At 46.7% G+C, this 21,615-nt stretch overlaps 1 protein-coding gene across 1 annotated transcript in view; it reads right to left on the bottom strand.

Moving 5' to 3' along the window:
• LOC147108756 (DNA (cytosine-5)-methyltransferase 3A-like) overlaps positions 1–21,615 on the bottom strand; it is a 289,893-nt gene that overhangs the window by 182,265 nt on the left and 86,013 nt on the right. Inside the window, exon 4 of the mRNA XM_086005535.1 lies at positions 16,360–16,460. Coding sequence (XP_085861661.1) covers positions 16,360–16,460 — 101 coding nt within the window. The remainder of the gene's footprint in view (positions 1–16,359; positions 16,461–21,615) is intronic.

The raw sequence follows: 21,615 nt of genomic DNA, 5'->3' as shown, positions 1-21,615 counted from the left end.
ACCTACTGAAACAGCAGTACCGGAGCCCGGTAAACTACATGTACACTAGGCATCTCTTAAGATCTCGCCAGCAACAGCCAGGAGAATCGATAGCTGAATTTTCACGAGCGCTGAGACAACTCGGCAGGAACTGTGACTTTAAAGCGGTGACGGCTACTGCGAACATGGAAGACAATGTCCGCGACGCCTTGGTGAGAGGCCTACGTTCCGACTACACACGGCAAAGACTGCTTGAAGCTAAGGACATAGACCTGGACAAGGCCGAAGCCCTCGCCCTCACCCTAGGGGCCACCCAGCAAGACCAGGAAGCGTTTGCCAGGTACTATTCGCGACCCTGGGACTCGGGCCCGACCCCCACCCCACCACCCTTCACAGCGCTGCCCCCGGGACCTACCTCAGCGTCTGCATCACGGATCCGACCGGGCCCGCTAGCCCCGGTACCGGCCCCGACATCAGGCAACCCCGATCGGGCCGCTGGCTGCTTCTTTTGCGGCCAGGAGAAGCATCCGAGGTCGCGCTGCCCAGCCAAAAACTCGACCTGCAAAACCTGCCTCAAGAAAGGCCACTTCTCCAAGGCCTGCAGAAGCAAATCCTCAGAAGCCAGCAGTGCCTCATGCGAACCCTGGGGGCGGCCATCTTTGTGCGGGGCAGCCGAAGCCTGCAGAGCCTCATGGGAAAACCAGGGGCGGCCATCTTTGTGCGGGGCAGCCGAAGCCTGCAGAGCCTCATGGGAAAACCAGGGGCGGCCATCTTTGTGCGGGGCAGCCGAAGCCTGCAGAGCCTCATGGGAACAGCAGGGGCGGCCATCTTTGTGCGGGGCAAACGATTTAAACAGAGCCTCATGTGAACTACGGGGGCCGCCATCTTCGCCGCCATCTTGTCATGACAACGACGCGCTCATCTACACCCTAGCTTCCGTGACCCTGGATCAAGCCCGCCCGCACCACCTGGCCAGCTCAATGATGGACATCAAAGTCAACGGCCACGCCACGACCTGCCTGTTCGACAGCGGAAGCACGGAGAGCTTCATCCACCCAGACACGGTGAGCCACTACTCCCTCCCCGTCCTGCCAACGCGCAGCCGCATCTCGATGGCATCGAGGTCGCACGCCACAGACATCAGCGGCTACTGTGTCGTGACATTGTCGGTTAAAGGGACAGAGTATAAAAATTTTAAACTCCTCGTACTCCCCCAGCTGTGCGCTGCCGTCATACTAGGGCTGGACTTCCAATCCCACCTCCAAAGTGTAACCCTGGCATACGGTGGACCCCTCCCCCCACTCACAGTCGACAACCAGCGAAAGTTAAACCGCCCACCGCGTAACACCTGCAGCCTATCCACCCTCAAGGTACCGCCACCTTCCCTGTTCGCTAACCTCACCCCCGACTGCAAACCTGTCGCTACTAAGAGCAGGCGGTACAGCGCTGGGGACAGAGCCTTCATTAGCTCTGAGGTGCAGCGACTCCTGAAAGAGGGCATTATTGAGGGGAGCAGCAGCCCCTGGCGTGCCCAGGTGGTGGTAGTCAAGACCGGCGACAAAAATCGCCTGGTTATCGACTACAGCCAGACCATAAACAGATACACCCAGCTGGACGCATACCCCCTCCCCCGCATATCGGACATGGTCAATGAGATTGCACAATACCGCGTATTCTCGACCATCGACCTCAAGTCGGCCTACCACCAACTCCCCATCAGCCCGGAGGACAGCCAGTACACCGCCTTCGAGGCGAATGGCCGCCTCTACCAATTCCTTAGGGTCCCCTTTGGTGTCACCAACGGGGTCTCGGTTTTCCAACGGGAGATGGACCGGATGGTTGACCAGAACGGACTACAGGCCACTTTCCCCTATCTCGATAACGTCACCATCTGCGGCCGCAACCGGCAGGACCATGACGTGAATCTGGAGAAATTCCTCCGTACGGCCCAACGGCTGAACCTCACCTACAATAAGGAGAAATGCGTGTTTAACACAGTGCGCCTTGCCATCCTTGGCTGTGTAGTAGAGAACGGAGTCATCGGCCCCGACCCCGAAAGAATGCGCCCCCTCATGGAGCTACCCCTCCCCCACTGTCCAAAAGCACTTAGGAGAACCCTGGGGCTTTTCGCCTACTATGCCCAATGGGTACCCAATTATGCGGACAAAGCCAGACCCCTCCTGAAAACCACATCCTTCCCCCTCACGGAAGAGGCGTGCGCGGCCTTCTCCCTCATTAAGGGAGACATAGCCAAGGCCACAATGCACGCAGTGGATGAGTCAATCCCCTTCCAAGTGGAGAGCGATGCATCCGACTTCGCCCTAGCCGCTACCCTTAACCAGGAGGGTAGGCCGGTAGCCTTCTTCTCAAGGACCCTACAGGGCCCCGAGAACCGACACTCGTCGGTCGAGAAGGAAGCCCAGGCAATTGTGGAGGCAGTACGGCGCTGGAGGCACTACTTGGCAGGCAAACGATTTACCCTCCTCACCGACCAACGCTCGGTTGCCTTCATGTTTAATAACAAGCTGAGGGGCAAGATCAAGAACGACAAAATCTTGAGGTGGAGAATCGAGCTTTCCACCTATGATTATGAGATCTTGTACCGGCCCGGTAAACTGAACGACCCCCCTGATGCTCTTTCACGCATTACATGCGCCAGCGCGCAAAGTGATAGACTTCAGACCCTCCACAATGACCTCTGCCACCCCGGAGTCACCAGACTCTACCATTTCATTAAGGCCCGCAACCTGCCATACTCCATCGAGGAGGTCAGGACCATGACCAGGAACTGCCAGATCTGTGCTGAGTGCAAACCGCACTTCTATAAGCCGGACACAGCAAGCCTGATCAAGGCCACCCGCCCCTTCGAGCGTCTGAGCATCGACTTCAAGGGGCCCCTACCGTCATCCGACCGAAATGTGTACTTCCTCAACATCGTTGATGAGTACTCCCGTTTCCCCTTTGCCTTCCCCTGCCCAGACATGACCAGTAACACGGTCATTAAATGCCTGAACAAACTCTTCGCCTTGTTCGGGTTCCCGAACTATATACATAGTGACCGGGGCGCCTCCTTCATGAGCGAGGAACTCCGTCAGTTCCTATTGGAGAGGGGTATTGCAGCAAGCAGGACCACCAGCTACAACCCCCGAGGGAACGGCCAGGTGGAAAGAGAGAACGCGACGGTATGGAAGGCCACCCTCTTAGCCTTAAAGTCTAAGGGCCTCCCAACCTCCCGCTGGCAAGAGGTCCTCCCGATTGCGCTGCACTCCATCCGGTCACTACTTTGCACTGCCATTAACACCACCCCCCATGCTCGAATGTTTGTCTTCCCCAGGAAGTCGACTACGGGAACCACCCTACCAACCTGGCTGACCTCTCCGGGACCCGTCTTGCTGCGAAAGCACGTGAGGGCCCATAAAACGGACCCCCTGGTCGAGAAGGTGAACCTCCTGCACGCCAACCCCCAGTACGCCTATGTGGCTTACCCAGACGGACGGGAGGACACTGTCTCCTTACGAGACCTCGCACCCTCACCCCCCCCTCCCAACCCCCCGAGTCCAGCCGAGGTAGACGGCATGCCGGAACCCCACGAGCCTTTGCCGACTACGCAGACACCAGCTTTAACACCGGATAATGTAACACCGCCGCTGCGACGATCGGAGAGGCTAACGAAGCCTCCGGACAGACTGACATACCAGAGCTGGTAATACACTTCACCCCGCCGGACTCTAATCTAAACAAGGGGTGAATGTGGTAAACCACTGTTATAGTTATCACTGTATATTGTTCTCACTGTTCTCACTGTCACATCACTACACGAGGTCGCCTCTTGTCGCACTGTTATACCTGGGCTGACCACCTCCGACTCCGCCCATTACCTGCCCAGGTATAAAGGTAGCTGACTGGCTAGTATTCCTCCCTGTTGGATCGGATCACCCACGAGGGTGGGCTCTGTTATTTAGCCAATAAAAACCTTCAGTTACGTTCTTAACTCGTCGCCTTTTATTGGACTAATTGATAGGCATATCAATTGATTCCTAGAATAGATTCAAAATCTACTGTGATGTCTTTTAGCATGGCTATTCTTAATCTGCTGTGACACCCTTAATTTACAATGACATCCTAAGAGAAAACTGGTGTCAGACGGACAGTAAATACCTTTTCATGCCCACCATGCTACACCAGGCCCTGCTTACCTGTTAAAAACATGCTAGCAATGTGACAATGTGATACACTTGCCTTTAACTTTCTTGTAATTTGCACTGGTTACTGATAGTAAGTATGGATATGTAATGGCATAGAAAAAAAAAAGAATTTTATTGACACCTGTTATGTTGATGGCAATATTTACAGCTAAGGCACACTTGAAGATACATATAAGCAAACTGAGATCCCTGAAGGCAGCAGAACAGATGGATAAGGTGGTTAAAAAGGCATATGGGATACTTGCCTTCATTAGCCGAAGCATAGAATATAAGAGCAGGGAGGTTATGATGGAGCTGTACAAAATGCTGGTAAGGCCACAGCTGGAGTACTGTGTGCAGTTCTGGTCGCTACACTATAGGAAGGATGTGATTGCTTTGGAGAGGGTGCAGAGGAGATTTACCAGGATGTTACCTGGGCTGGAGTGCTTCAGCTATGAAGAAAGACTGGACAGGCTGTGGTTGTTTTCCTTGGAGCAGAGAAGGCTGAGGGGGGACCTGATTGAGGTGTACAAAATTATGAGGGGCATAGATAGGGTAGGTAGAAAGGAACTTTTCCCCTTAGTAGAGGGGTCAATAACAAGGGGGCATAGATTCAAGGTAAGGGGCAGGAGGTTTAGAGGGGATTTGAGGAAAAACTTTTTCACCCAGAGGGTGGTTGGAATCTGGAACTCACTGCCTGAAAGGGTGGTAGAGGCAGGAACCCTCACAACATTCAAGAAGCATTTGGATGAGCACTTGAAATGCCATAGCATACAAGGCTACGGACCAAATGCTGGAAAATGGGATTAGATTAGACAGGGCTTGATGGCCGGCGCGGACGCGATGGGCCGAAGGGCCTCTTTCTGTGCTGTATAACTATGATTCTATGACTCTATTACATTCCAAGTCATGTTTCTGTTTAACTCGCCATACAAGGAAATGTGTGGGAATAGTATTATAACAGGTCTTTAAAAGATGTTGCCATTGGTCAGCCATCAACTTTGTTATGGCAAAGATTACTGAATGAAATCAAATAAATTCATTTGCAGTATGTCAAAAAAGTATTCAACATATCACAGTATAATATCTTTACATCTATTAGCAATAATGTGCCCTTGTGCAAGTTGGACATGAGATTAGATTATCCAATATCCCACTGCCAGCGAATTTAAAAAAAAATTGTTCTTGGGATGTGGGAAATGTGGGTATGGCTGCATTTATTACCCAACCCTAGTAGCCAGAGAAGGTGGTGATGAATCTTTTCCTTGAGCTACTGCAGTCCCATGGCGATGGTACTCCCACAATGGTGTTAGATAGGGAATTCCATGATTTGACTTAGTGACAATGAAGGAACGGCGATATATGTTCAAGTTAGGATGATGTGTGACTTGGAGATGAACTTGGAGGTGCAGGTATTCCCACGACATTGCTGCTCTTGTTCATAGTGGCAGAGGTCGCAGCGGAGGGAGGTGCAGTCGAAGTAACATTGGTGAGTTACTGCAGTGCATCCTATAGATCATACATACTGCAGTCACAGTGGGCTGGATTTTAACTTTGCGACATGCTGGGAGCAGGGGGGGGGTTGTCCAGGATCGGGCGGGAAACCTCTAAGTAAGTGCAGTGCATCTGTCAGTGTCTTTTTAACCCAGCCACTGCATTACCATATCTTTTCCAGGTTTCCCAACCAATTAGCATGAGCGGACGTGATAACAATCCGCATGAGGAGATTTCAACTCCAGTATTTAAAGGCACACTCCAAACATGCAATTTGATGGAGTTTAGAGCTGGGAGCACAATAGAAGGAATTGACAGAATGGAGTCCAAACGTTCAAAGGTTGTGCCTCATTTTAGTGACGCCTCCCTGGATGTGATGCAGGGGGCTGCAAGAGCCTGCAGGGAGATACTCTTCCCTACTGATGGGTGGAAGAAGCCTGTAGGTGAAACAAAGGTGGCATGGCTGGAGGTTGCCCATGAGGTCAGCAGCTGGAGCGTGGTGCCACGCTCGTGGATCCAATGCCGAAAGCGGTTTAATGACCTAAGCAGGGCAGGAAAGGTGAGTACAGTGGCATATTCAACCATATCCTGATGTGCGCATCACCCCAACCCCCTCACTATGCCTTCTCAAGCCTACTCCAGCAGATGACTCAGCACACCAACTTACCTTGCAGGTACACCCATCCCTCGGTCTATGCACTTCCTCACATCTGTCCACCCGCCACTGAAACTCACCCTCATCCTTATGCAATGTCATGCCTCTCCCTCAGTCAACCTCAACAAATGCTCTCCATCCATCTGTTCAACACATGCCATTACTCTCACTCGTAGGTCTCTCCTTTCCCTCCTTGCATGAGAAGAGAGCACAGAATACGAGGGAGAGGCAGAGGACTGGAGGTGACCTGCAGCCATCTTGCAGCTGGCAGCTACAGAGGAGGAGGCGCTGGAGATTAATGGAGTCTCAGCATGCCTGGCCGTCAGAGATGGGCGTCTCCAAGCCACCTGGTGACAGAATTAAATATCAGAAAACCACATAGCATACAACATTCACTCGTGTTGACTTGATGTTAGCAGCGAGTGAAATATGATCATGTGCATAATGATCACAACATTCTTACCTTGACAGTTCTAATTCATGTCTTTAATCTCCTACAGGGCCATTAAGCGTCCCGCAGGAGGTGGTCCAGGAGGACAACGACAACTCCTCAGAGGAGGTCAATCCCTCCAAGAGTGCACCGTCACAAGGCTCATGCAGATCATGCACCAGCTCAGACTTTGGTGGGACCGTTAAGGAAAATAGTTGGGATTTCACCTGGTGACTCACACATCACAAGTGAGCAAGAGTAGATGAGGGAGACAGGGGCAGCAGTGGTGAGTCCGCATTGGAGGCGTCAGGATGCTCCCAGCTCTGCTCAGCTGGACGCAGATGCTGTACCTTGGGGGGCCGTTGACGAACAGGATACTGCTAGAGCAGCAGCAAAGAAAATGCGATGTACTGGCAGGCATTCCAGCCACACTGTGCACGCTTGCAGAGAGATTGGAGGAGTTCGTCTCAAGCACGAGTGGTATGATGTTGCAGCCCTCTGCGATGATGTCTTCGTCCATGGAAGGAGTGGCCACCTGCATGCAGCATCAAATGCGGCAATCAAACGAGTGCATGCAGGCCTTCACCAATGGCTTGCACACCATGAATGACACCTTAAAAAGGATAAATGTTACCCTAGCTTTGGCCCCTGAACTGCAGCAAAGTGTTCTCCAACTCATTGCTAGCAAGGAACTGTGGGTGGGCCATGCAAGGGATGATGGTGAAAGGGGACATGGAAGTGGGGACTCGGCTCAAAGCACTTCAAATTCTCACCCATTGCTCCCCTCCCCCTCTCAGTCAGTACCACACATGCTACCTCAAGTCCCAATGGCTGAGTCTGCCCCTGCACAGTCTTTGCCGGGGCCCACACAGGCTCCAAAACTCAGAACGTCGGACAAGAGCATCTCAGCAGTCAGAGCAGGGCTCTGAGCAGCCTGCCTCTATCTCTGCTGAAGCCACAGGGGTTGCACCACGTAGAAGCGCTAGGAAAAGGAAGAGTAAAGTCTTGCAGTTGCACAAGGATACGCACATGAGTATGTTAAACAATGTTAGATTGGTAAGTTTATGTTTTTTTTTTGAGTCACATATATATTATTTCTTTCCACCACTTTCCAGTCTTGCCCATTTTTGGTTGCTGGCTGACAAGTGGCCTTCCCACTTGTGATGAATGGTAAGATACGAATTGACAGCAAGCAATGGGGGTCTGTGAAAGGGATGCTTTCAGGGCTGCTTTGTGTTAGTGACATTGGGAGGGGGGGGTGGGAAAGTGGATTTTGCGTATGGTTGTTCGATGGGTGGACTGGTGGAACCTAAGTGAACCTTGCAATAATGAGGACATCCCGGGCAGCAATGAACACCGCTGCTGGCGCATTTGCCTCATCACGTTCCGCCTCTTCCTCCTCCACCTCCTCCTCGGATTCATCTGAAGAGGCATCTGTGTTCCGCGTCTTGTTCCTCCTGCAGGTCCAAACCTCACTGCTGTGCAATGTTATGCAGCGCACAGCACACCACGACCAACCTGGAGACCCCGGCTGGTGTGTACTGAAGGGCGCCTCCAGATCTGTCCAGGCATCTGAAGCGCATCTTCAGCATCCCGATGGCTTGCTCATTGACACGTGATTGTTCTATGGCTCCTGGGCCTCATTAGTTGGGTTCCTCACTGATGTTATCAGCCACATTTTAAGTGGGTATCCCTCGTCTCAGAGCAGCCAACCGGTAAACCTGCTTCAAGGTGCGAAGAGATTAGGGAGGGTGGACTGCCGCAAGATGAAAGCATCATGGCAGCTGCCCAGGAATCTTTTGCACACCTGCATAAACATCTTTTTGTGGTTGCACACCAGCTGCACATTGATGGAGTGGAAACCCTTGCGGTTGATGAATGCTTCTGGATGAGCTTAGGGTGCCTTAATTGCCACATGCATGCAGTCGATGACACCCTGCACCTGTGGGAAGCCAGCCAGAGTCGCAAACCCGAGTGCCCGCTCATTCTAACTGGTGTCATCACAGGAAAAGTGTACATAATTGCAGGCCCTGGCAAAGAAGCAATCAGTCACCTGTCTTATGTATTTGTGGACCGCCAACTGCAAGATCATGCAAATGTCTCCAGCAGAGCCCTGGAAGAATCCAGAGGCAAAGAAGTTGAGGACAGTGGTGACTTTAACAGCCACTGGTAAAGCATGGCCACCAGGTCTCGTTGGCAGCAGGTCTTGTTCCAGCAGGCTGCAATTGTCTGCCACCATCTGATGTGACACCGAGCCTCCTGAGACACTGGTGTTCTGACATGTTGAGGAAGCTTATCCTCTGCCTGTGTGTCAGGTATGGCCTCCTGCAAGCTGCACCTCTCTGCTGATCCCTTCTCTCCTGTGCAGCTGCAGGTCTGTGAGAAGCAGGCTGTTGCTGCTCCTGTTGGTGCTGCTCCTGCTCCTGCTGTTGCTGGTCATCTTGCTCCTCATCTAAGGTCCAAAGTAACTAAATTTTATTTGAATCTCTAGAGATGGAGCTATCGCAAGTGCAATTTTCCCACACCAACCATGGGGGGAATTTTTCGGGGGGGGGGGGGTCAACGGGCACGCTTGGTGGTGGGTCGGGTAGGAAAAAAAGTTTTTGACAGTGGGTCAGAAACCGCTGCCACGGGACTTTCCCAGATGCTGGGTCTGTTCAGCATTGACAGACCTGACCCGCAACGGAAGGGGAGGCAATTTAGGTCATTATGACCTTGTTAAGAGCCACTTAAAAAGTATTTTGAGCTCACCTTTAAATTTTTACGAGGTCGCCCACGGGTTCCACGGTGCTCGGGGATCACGTCAGGTAAGTAGGTTGGGAGTTGTTACACCATGAAATCATCTCTTTACTTGACAACTGCAAATGTGCTATAAAAGCTCCCATATCATAGCTGTTCACTTTCCAAGGTCAGAAGCTGTTGCTTACTGCATTCGGAAGCCAGATTGAGCTTTATGCAGGTTGCAAGTGTTTGGAGTAAACTCTGTACCCAGTGTCACCTCATTGGAACAACCTCTCTCACCACTGACAGATCGCTTCTGTCACCTCAAGTTCACCTGCCATCTATTATATCAGCTTCGGTGCCCTTGAAACTATCTCACCTTGGTCCTCAGAATCCCACCACAATCAGCCCCAACACCAGCAGCACCAACAACAACACCAACCTTCTCCGCAATCAACTGATGCTGCACAGGACTCAGAGCATCAGCACCCGACCACATTGCTGCCCAGGAAGCCAGGGATGGCCTCACCATAGCCAGATTTACTTCACTTGACGCTGTACACCCTGGCTGCTACATGATGCGCCAGGTTTGCACCACCCCACACCAACACCATAAAGCATTCCTACAATGCCCAAACCATTCCTTTCACACTCATCACCATTGTGGGGGGTACCGTTATGTCTCACCATTCACTGCAACTCACTAAGCCACTTCCAAAGGTGCACACAAATCTGTCCAACAACGCAAAGTGTTAAAAATAAAGATTTCAATGTTTGACAGTACATTAACAGAAACTTCACATGAACATTGGCTAAAACAAGTGCGTACCCTTGTGTGTTGTTATGATTGGACTAGGATGAGGGTGAGTGTGAGGGGTGGCTAGCGGGATGGGGAAGTGATAATGTAGATAGAGAGGGATGGGTGGAGGTGCAAGGTAAGTTGGTGTAAGGATGTGCAGGAGTAGGACAGGGAAGGCAGACTGATGGGGATGTGATGAGTGGCACAGCAGGATGAGGTTGAGTGTGGCTTTGCAGTAACATTTTGTGATCTCCTGAGATCATTGAAAATTTGCGCCACTGCAGCCTGGTCCTCCTTACGGCATCCCTGCTTGTGCCCTCCTGTGCAATGTGCAACCAGGCTGCGTTGATCTCCTGGGACGGTCTCTTCCACCCATTGGAAGGGAAGAGAACTTCCCTGCGTGCTGTGACTCCCTCCATAAGCATATGGAAGGAGTCATGGGAAAATCTGGGTGCAGCCGTGCACCTCTGTGCAGTGCTCGTCAATGTTTGCAGCATCTCAATGCTGTAGAACACCGACAGCACTTTTGTCAAAATCAATTTGCACATGATCTCTTTAAGGAAATCGGCTGATGACGCGTCATCAAGTGATGTTATCAGACCCGCTTCCTTTAATTGGCCGGGAAGCGCGCTGGGCAGGCTTAACAAGCCCAGTCAACGTAAAATCACTTTGGACAGTGGGCTGCAGCCAGTAGTGAGGCCAGGACCCACCACCGACCGCACCGGACCCATCCAGGTAGGGGAAATCGCGGCCCATGATATGAAAGAAAGGGGCAATTTGAGGCTTTAACAGCTGAAATCCTTGATTTTGAAGTGACTCCAACTGAGTATATTTCTTTCTATTAGCTGACCATTCTGGGAAGGATGAGTGTTCATGCTTATTGTGCTTTAACAATCTTCTGTGAGCATATTTTAAATCCTAAGTGGGCTAAATTTTGATATTTGTGGGTAACCCTGGAACAGAAAAATTTGCATTATTTGGAACTACACATGCTATTTGTTGTTCATCAGTACCAGGAACTAAATAACTAAACCACATTACATAATGTTGGCATGGGAATGTCCAGGAACAAGTCTTTTTTTAGATGCAGGACAACCCAAGAGTAAAGAGTTTAACACAATCCTTAAAGTACTGTCACCTTACGTTAGTTCTGGGTGCAGTTCCTGTTTATTGAAAATAATAAGGGTAAAAATCTAGATTAAATAAAATTCTGAATTTTGGGAGAGGGAGCTGAATGTACTCTAATGGGCCGATCAACCGATCAATCTGTTATTAAAATAACAGATTGAAAATTGTAGATAGCATATCTGTGATTTCCAATATGCGTAATGAGCATAGTCCTTAAAAGATACAGCCCATTTGAAATTAAAATTTGTAATTTGGGTATTGTGGCTTTATATATTTGATCATCTTATCATAATATGACATGGCAGAGATACACTGATGCTATCTTTACTGGTCTCCATTGCCAAGTGTTACTAATGCACAAATTGGGCTGCGTTAATGTTGGCCCACTGTTACCTTCACAAGTAAGAAAATTGTGGCCTAAAATATGCTCATATTGACTTTACTGAAACTGCATCATACAGCCTCATAGCTCAACCATGTGTCAGCTTGTTAGCATTCCACAAGAAAATCCAGCTTCATTTTCTCAGATTGGAAGTTGTCAGTATCAACCAGACCATAGAATAATAGAATCTTACAGCGCAGAAGGCAGCCATTCAGGTCATCGTGCCTGTGCTGTGTCGTTGAAGGAGCTATCCAATTAGTCCTACTGCCATCACTTTCACCATAGCCTTGCAAATCAGTTAGAGGTCTGAAGGCTGTGAGTACCAGATGTTACTTTCTCCCGCTATTGGTTGCACATAAACTTGAGGAAGAAAAGTTTTATAATCAGCTATTTATTTTAAGTGGGCTAACATCTTTGTTAAAATAGCGATTAGAGGAATGACTGCTATCTGCATGTCCATTATTATTACAAACAATGGGCCGTATATTCCGATCCCTACGGGTGTGTACGGGCTGTGTACTCACCCGTAGGGACATCGGAAATGCCGGTTTCAGGCATGCGAAGCGCCTGTGCTGAAAACCGGCACTTCCGATCTGTCAAGACTGCTCTTGACAGATCGCACGCCTGCCCGGGAGCAGGGCCTCTGCGGGTGGAGAGTTCTGCTTTCTGGAGTACCTCCGCCCACAGAAAACCCTTAGAAATCTTACGCCTGGCAAAAGCAGGTGCAAGGCCTGCTTTTACCAGCAATAGAGTTGAAAAAAAGTTTTTTTTTAAAATTTCACTGATTTATCATTTTAAAATACTTTTTTTTTTAAAAAGGAAGTTTATTTTTAGCCCCATAAAAAACTTTAATTATTTTTTCAAAAAATTAAATTTTTGTTTAAAATATTTAATTTATTGTAATTTCAACTCATTTTAAAAATGTGATTTTTAAAAAATTTATTTAATGTTTTACTGTGTTTTTGGGGTGATCTCCATTCATGTATTTGACAAGTCTGTCAAGTGTATGAAGGGAGATTCCCTTCTCCTATTGGCTCCCCATGGCCCATGTGATCCCAGGGACGCTTGCGAACTGCATGCACCCCTGGGGTACGTGGGCCCTGCACATTTTGAGTTGGAGAGACCCAAGAACGGAAGTGTCCGGACCTCGGGAGCCCTCAGGTAAGTCTGTAGATTTTTTCCAGATCGGAGGCCTCCGCACGCGGGAAGCCTCCGATCGGAAAATACGGTCCAATAATTTCTATCCTCATATTTTCTGATTTCAAAAACAGAAAATGTTTGAGGTGCAGCAAGGTTGTTTAGCATTTAAAGAGGAAAATAGAGGTTAATGTTGCAGTGCAACCCCTCTGCCAGAATTCAGGACTAACAATTTCTGCTTACTTGTGGTATGTCACACTGGAGATCATGTGGGATTTCCACCAAGACCTCTGAAAGGCAGTAAGTACTACACTACCGGACTTTACATTGAAGCTAAAACTAATAGTACGGTGTTACACAAAAGCATAGAAACATAAAAAAATAGGAGCAAGAGTAGGCCATTCGGCCCTTCGAGCCTGCTCCGCCATTCAATATGATCCTGCCTGATCCTCTATCTCAATACCATATTCCCGCTTTCTTCCCATAACCCTTGATGCCCCCTTTTGTGTGTAGAAATGCACAAGCAAAACAGTAACGCAATAACAGGTAAAAGCCCCGATATTGACAGGGACGGCATTAGTGAGCGGGGTGAGGCGGAGTTTCGGTCCGGAAACCCAGAAGTCTAGGTTTCCGCACATGCTGTGGAATTTTACAGCATGATCCCCGCCCGGAAGTCAGCCTGATTGACAGGCTTGGCTTCCAGTCGGGCAAGGACCACTCTGGTACAGGCCGCAGCCCCAGGCGAGAAGCCTGCAGCTGCTAGTGGGAGTGTGGGGGTCCGACCCAGGGGGTTCAAACCCCGAACCCAGGGAGGAGCGGTCCAATCCCTGGCACTGGGTGGGGTTCAATCCCCGACTCCCGACCCCGGGGGAGGGGGTCTTCCGATCCAAGGGAAGAAGGTTCCTGCTCCTTGTGGCCCACAAGCAGTGCTGTAAAGGCACTTCCCTTCTCCTCAAAGTTGTCCTCGCCTCCCTTGAGGTGCCAGGTTTCCTGAGGCCTCCTGAGGGCGGGTTGGCTGCCTGCCCTTTGTCCCATTCTGTGGGTTGGGGTCAGGTTTGAGATTTTTTAAATTTTAACATCTCACCCTACCCCAACCCACCCATTTTTGGGTGTTGAAATTCACCCCAAAGTGTTTCAAAACAAAGAGTCTGAAACCTTGATAGCTATTTACAATAGCTTTTGACCCACACATTACTGGAATGTTTTTTAAGCAATGACTACATGAGCCCCTCTTAGCCATCTCATGTGGTACAGGCAATCCAAAACAGAGAACCGGAGGGCTGTTCCTAAATTTCATGTCTGTCTTTACTTTGTTGTTTTAAACAGGGTCATTTGATGATCAAATTGCACTTCAGTTATCTATCCTCTCTATTTCTGTAAAGTTGCTGAACGCAACCTGCCTTTTAGAAATCCATGCTGACTGGCTCATTAGCGCATATTTTTCCAAATGCTTAAGGAATTTATTCCAGTATTTAACCAACAGGAGAAGTTAGACTAACTGCTATAATTTCCTGCATTATCCCTGCCTCCCTTTTTGAAGAAGGGTGTCATATTTTCCACCCTCCAATTCTCTGGCACATTTTTCCTTTCTATAGAATTTTGGAAAATTATAGTAAGTGCCTCTGTTATTTCTAGTTTCCCTTTAGATCCTTACGTGTAAATCGTCAGGTCCCAGTGATTTGTCTACCTTAAGCTTGAATGACTTCATTAGTACCATCTTTCTTTATATTAACCTCCACTAACTGTTTAACACCCACCTCTATTGGTTCTACAATTTTAATATCTTCCTCCTCTGAAGCAAAGCACTTGTTTAAAAACTGTTACCAATCCGTCACTCTACACTATAAACTGACCTCCTTCATCTCTTAGTGGCTCTTATGTTTTTTGGTCATTTTCTCTAATACTCCTTTCTCCACCTTTCTAACCTACTTTTTGTAGCTTTCTTATATATTCTTTAAATATTTGTCCTGTCTTTCTTTTTTTTAATATTTGCCCTATAAGCAATAAATGCTTCTTTTTTTTAAATTTTACATTTGATCTAATCTCCCTATTCATCCATAAAACTCCAACCTTTGTTACACTTCCTTTTTCCCTTGCTGGAATATTCTTAATCTGTACCATTCCACCTCCTGTTTAAATATTTCCCATTGCTGAATGATGGTTCTATTTGTTACATTTTCTTTCCATTTAATCTGGACAAGGTCCCTTTTTTATTTCCTTATAATTAATTTTTTTCCCCAGCCAAGTACATTTCTTCTCGAATCTTTTTTCATTTCTATTCTTACACTCAACCCAATGATATTGTAGGTAATCTCTACCTCATTACACAAAATGAGTGATTCCTTCCTTGTTGGATTATTAAAATATTGACTGAGAAAACAGTACTGAAGATACTGCAAAAACTCTTCTCCTTTGGGCAAACTTTTCCTAACCCAGCCTATTTTAGGTAATTAAAATTTACAATTATAACTAATGTTAAATCAATGTCTCTCTATTTTAACTAGAAATTTCATTCTCCATTTTTATTTCACTGTTCAGCCATCTAATATACTCCCACTTTGTGACCGATCCCTTGCTATTCCTCAGCTCCATCCAGAGATATTTTGTTTGGACCACTTCTCGACTTAAATCTTTACACTCTAGTGCTATGATGTCATCTTTAATTAATTCTGCTACCCCTCCCACTTTCTTCCTTCGCTGTCACTCCTGAACGGTATATACTCAGGTACATTTATTTACCAATCTGATGCATCTGCAGCCATGTTTCTGTTATTATGCCATGATTTTCTATTTTAAGCAATGACTCTAGTTCCCCAATTTTGTTTCTTATACTCTGAACATTAATATTTTAGCTTGGATTCTCTTGGTTTTGCAAATGTTCTCTTTTTTAACTATCTTTCTGGTTGACCTCTTAACTTTCTACCCCCTCATGACCTATATCTTGCTTTCACTTCCAAGCAGCCTAATTAACTCTCTTGCTTTACCTTTCCCTTTGCTATATTGGTTTAAACCCTTTCCCATAGCTCTAGTTAACCCCCTTGCAAGGATACTGGTCCCAGCTTTGTTCCGGTCGGTGTAGACTATCCTATTAGTACAGATGCAAAATTATCACAGCAATTCAGTTCATCCTAACTTCCAGATTAAAGATGAGAGCTTCAAATATGCAACCTAGTTCACAATTCTAAAACTATTCAAAACAACAGTATTTGGAAAACTGGATTCTATTGACACTGCTGTTATGACCACTCCATATTTTCTTTCTATGTTTACAAGTTGGAAATTCTGCTCTTCCTAACAAATATTCCAAATGATACACCTTTTAAGATTAAATTGATAAATTAAGATATGAATTAAGTCCAGTGTATTTTGCGGTGTTCATTCTGATTTTGTAGAACATCTGCAGCTATTCCTAGAAATATTTGGTAGATGTAGAACTCAAAGGAATCTCACCTCTTCACGGCCACCTTGACATTTCAGTTTACCCTTCAGCCTTCCATCTGCAGGTTTTCTTCTTTGCTTGTTTTCACTGGACACGATCTCCATGTCAGAATCTGTGAGAGATAAAACATGCTACTTTAAAAAAAAAAAAATTGAAACGAGTTAAAACTTGAGTCACAAGGCCTGATCCGTCTGAAACTCCTTCAATTGCTGTCAGGATAGAAACTGGAGTATGGAAACAGGCAGTTATTTTTTTTGCTGTTGCCTCTATCTTTCTCCTGCCTTTTGGTAAAACTTCCCTGCAATATAAGCGAAGTAGTTGTAGCAAGAATTACCACCTGCTTTCCAGTGTGGCTCTGCAGCACAAATGAGGTATTAAGAAGGCCCCCCAAGAGACTCCAGAATGTATATATTGACCACACCACCTCAAAAACAGCTAGGGTACAGGAACTTCACTCACTGATATATTCTCAAATGATGAATTTCATGTGAAGTACAAAAAAAAACATTGAAAAGGGATTCATTCGCTTAAAACCATGTTCCAGCCTCTCCTAATAACATTATGATTTTTTTTCTTTAAGTCAGGATTGAAATAAGAAACTAAAACAGCCCTTGCTCCTTTAGCACTGTTTTAGACTAGCAAACTATAATTTTGCTGGTACTGCATGCAAAGGTAATGGGCATTACAAAATAAATGAGCACATCAATTAATCAATAAACACAATGCGATTTGTGAGCATTGCTTATTTAATTCTGTTGAATTTCTAAAGTAGTGCTCTGCTGCAGATTCTTTCTGCTGATGGAAATAATGAATGATCCAGCAGGTCCTTTAGTGGAATAGGGGCCTCAAGCTAATTAAACCTTCAGCAACAATTCTTCGTCTCTCCAGTTCCACCATAGATCCATTAATTACAGTCTTACTCATGAATAATGTATTTCATGAACTCCTATTCATTCCATTACAATGCACAGAATATGGGATAAGTAAAAAAAAAAGTACTGAAGCCCTTCATCACTCTAAGACGGTGTATTTATAAATTCTGTTTTATTCAGCTGTTGAATTGTATCCTGTATTCTACCATGTTAACAAGTCAAATAACAACACAAATTATAATCAGATAATGCAAGAATAACAGTAGATTATTTTGTTGATCTAACTTAAGATATACATTTTAAAGAGATAAACTTGAGACATTCTAAATGGTACTGCAGCTGCAATCATATTTATGTACTATTTGTAAATGACAGATACCAACTTCATCCAAAGCATGCCATTAACTTCATAGTAATAAACATAAGTGTAGAAAACATTTGTATATGATTTAATGCTGCACAGAATCATAAGAATTACAGCAGAGAGAAAGGCCACTCAGCTCGTTGTGCCCATGTTGGTGGTTCAATTGGAACAGACTACAATAACCCTAATTCCCTGTATCCGATTATATTTAAAACCTTTTTAAAAATCTCTATAAAAATGGTGTAATAGTCTCTGCCACAGCAGCTGCTTGTAGTAAAGCCTTCTATGTTCTAATATGCCTGTGTGTGGGGAAAAAAATCTTTGAATTCTCCTTTTCATTATTCTAATGACAATCCTGAGTGTAAGCTCTCTTATTACCAATTCAACAACAATCTTTCACTATTTACCTACTCAAAATCTTTCATAATTTAGAAAATCTCACATTCCCAAAACTTCTCTATTCCAGTGAAAAAAGTCTCAATTACTCAAGTCTTTCTTCATCATTTGAACCGCTTATTCTTGGAAACATTCCAGTGAATTTAAAAAAAAAATCCATTCATGGGGTGTGGGCGCCGCTGGCAAGGCCAGCATTTATTGCCCATCCCTAATTGCCCTTCAGAAGGTGGTGGTGAGCCGCCTTCTTGAACCACTGCAGTGTGCTGAAGGTACTCCCACAGAGCTGTGAGGGAGGGAGTTCCAGCATTTTGACCCAGCGACGATGAAGAAATGGCGATATATTTCAGGATGGTGCGTGACTTGGAGGAGAACTCGGAGGTGGTGGTGTTCGGTGGTGTTCCCATGCTCTTGCTGCCCTTGTTCTTCTAGGTGGAAGAGGGCGCAGGTTTGTGAGGTGCTGTTGAAGAAGCCTTGGCGAGTTGCTCAGTGCATCTTGTAGATGGGTACGCACTGCAGCCACAATGCACCGGTGGTGGAGGGAATGAATGTTTAAGGTGGTGGATGGGGTGCCAATCAAGCGGGCTGCTTTCACAGAATCACAGAAACCCCACAGTGCAGATAGAGGCCATTTCGGCCCATCGAGCCTGCACCGACACATATCCCACCCGATCCCCGTAACCCCTACACCAACACATATCCCACCCTATCCCCGTAACCCCTACACCAACACATATCCCACCCTATCCCCGTAACCCCACGTATTTAATCCCCCTAACACTAAGGGTCAATTTATCATAGCCAATCATCCTAACCCGCACATCTTTGGACTGTGGGAGGAAACCGGAGCACCCGGAGGAAACCCACGCAAACACGGGGAGAATGTGCATACTCCACACAGACAGTCGCCCGAGGCCGGATTCGAACCCGGGTCCCTGGCGCTGTGAGGAAACAGTGCTAACCACTATGCCACCGTGCTGCCCACCTGCTTTGTCCTCAATGATGTCGAGCTTCGAGTGCTGTTGGAGTTGCACTCATCCAGGCAAGTGGAGAGTATTCCATCACACTGCTGATTTGTGCCTTGTAGATGGCGGAAAGGTTTTGGGGAGTCAGGAGGTGAGACATTTGCCACAGAATACCCAGCCTCTGACCTGCTCTTGTAGCCACAGTATTTATATGGCTGCTCTAGTTAAGTTTCTGGTCAATGGTGACCCCAGGATGTTGATGGTGGGGGATTTAACGATGGTAATGCCATTAAATTACTTTCTTTTGTTGGAGATGATCATTGCCTGGCACTTGTGTGACGCGAATGTTACTTGCCACTTACAAGCCCAAGCCTGAATGTTGTCCAGGTCTTGCTACATGCGGGCACAGACTGCTTTATTATCCGAGGAGTTGCGAATGGAACTGAACACTATGCAATCATCAACAAACATCCCCACTTCTTACCTTATTATGGAGGGAAGGTCATTAATGAACCAGCTGAAGATGGTTGGGCCTAGGACACTGCCCTGATCCTGCCACAATGTCCTGGGGCTGAGATGATTGGCCTCTAACAATCACAGCCATCTTCCTTTGGGCTAGGTAGGTTTGACTCCAGCCAGTGGAGAGTTTTCCCCAGATTCCCATTGACTTCAATTTTACTGGGCTATTTAATGCCACACTCGGTCAAATGTTGCCTTGATGTCCAGTGTAGTCACTCTCACCTCACCTCTGGAATTCAGCTCTTTTGTCCATGTTTGGACCAAGGCTATAATGAGGTCTGGAGCTGAGTGGTTCTATCGGAACTCAAACTGAGCACTGGTGAGCAGGTTATTTGATGAGTAAGTGCCGCTTGATAGCACTGTTGATGACTCCTTCTATCGCTTTGTTGATTATTGAGAGTAGACAGATGGGGCGGTAATTGGACAGATTGGATTTGTCCTGGTTTTTGTGGACGAGACATACCTGGGCAGTTTTCCACTTTGTCGGGTAGATGCCAGTGTTGTAGCTGTACTGGAAGAGCTTGGCTAGGGGCGTGGCTAGTTCTGGAGCACAACCTTTCAGCACTACAACCGGGATGTTTTCGGGGCCCATTACCTTTGCTGTATCCACTGCGCTCGGCCATTTCTTGGAATGAGTCGAATTGGCTGAAGACTGGCTTCTGTGATGGTGGGGTTCTCAGGAGGAGGCCAAGATGAATCATCCACTCGGCACTTCTGGCTGAAGATAGTTACAAAAGCTTCAGCATTGTCTTTTGCACTTAGGTGCTGGGCTCCGCCATCATTGAGGAAGGGGATATTCATGGAGCCTCCTCCTCCTGTTGCATGCAATGCCCCAATTGTGACCTAATCAATATCTTGCACAAATTCAAAATCATTTCTTTGCTTTTATGTTCAATGCCCTCATGTATAAAACTCAAATCCCCATTTGCTTTTTTCATGGCCTTTTCTATCTGCATTCCCACCTTTAAAAATCAATGGCCCGGAATTTGTGGTCAGCAGCAAAGTGAAGGCGTGCGCCGCTGACACCAAAGTAAGCTTCACACAAGGATCTTGTGACCTGTGTCGAAAACTTTGGGTCTTCCGACATTCAATTCAAATCTATGGAGGTTAGTGGGGATCCCCTTGTACGAGCTGCTGTGCTGTCAACAAGCTGACTAAGCAGCCAATCAAAACGCAGAATTCTCAGACAGCGAACAAAGGAAGTGAGTAAGCTCCTAAAATTCTAACTTTTTAAAAATATTAGACCGAGCAAAACAAAGATTGGGGCTCTCACATGGAGAAAAGGGAAACCTGAAATAAAGATGAACAAAAAAACTTTTCTTTAAAGTTTCTTAAAAATGTTAATTTTTATTAAAATTGATAAATTTCACATAGCATAAAATTAAAATTAGTTTTTCGGGACCTTAAACTTTGCCTAGTAATCAATCGGCTGTTAAAACCCTAGTTACACCTAATCCCTTTGGGTCTAACTTTTAGTGGGGAATTTAACAGCTAATTACTGCGGCAGAGCCGAAGGTTTCGCCAGTTTCCCTAATTTGAGTGATTACACAGATTGACGGCTCTGTGGGGTGCACAGCACGGCCTGTGTCGGAGCTGTCAATGACAGACCGCAACTTTATGCGCCAAAGCCCGAAGTTGTGGTCAGTTTCAAAGGCAAACGCTGCCAGTGTGCCGTCATCCTGACCGCAAATTCCGGGCCAATGTATTTGCATCCTAGATCTCTGTTTCTCCACTCAGGTTAGAATTTACCACTTCATCTTTCATTGATCTTTTGCTGTGCTACGAACATGACACTTGACACTTTTAATCATCACCTGTCTTTTCCTCATTAAACGACCTGTATTACAGCATCAGGTCTCAGTATAAACATGAAAACGGTAGTGGTAAAAATGCAAAGTCACCTGCATACTTTATCCAAAATATAATTTTGATCTTAAGGTTCTTTGTGAAAAGTGGACCCTGAAATCTATCCACTATATTAAAAAAAGAGCAGCACTTTTGCTGTCATCTGATTTCTGCCAGGGAAAATTTATACCAGCATGTTGTAATAAGAACTGGCCCAGCAGCAGTGTGTAAACCGTAGATGACTACAGCACAGAAGGAGGCTAGTTGGCCATTTCGTCTGTGCCAGTTCTTTGCTAGAGCAATCTAAAA

Source organism: Somniosus microcephalus, chromosome 13 (genome assembly GCF_052327205.1).
Source record: "Somniosus microcephalus isolate GS21.2 chromosome 13, FLI_Smic_1.0, whole genome shotgun sequence".
In the NCBI taxonomy this organism is placed as follows: Eukaryota; Metazoa; Chordata; class Chondrichthyes; order Squaliformes; family Somniosidae; genus Somniosus; species Somniosus microcephalus.
The sequence above is the reverse complement of the archived record's forward strand: the minus strand, read 5'-3'. Positions and strand labels throughout refer to the sequence as shown.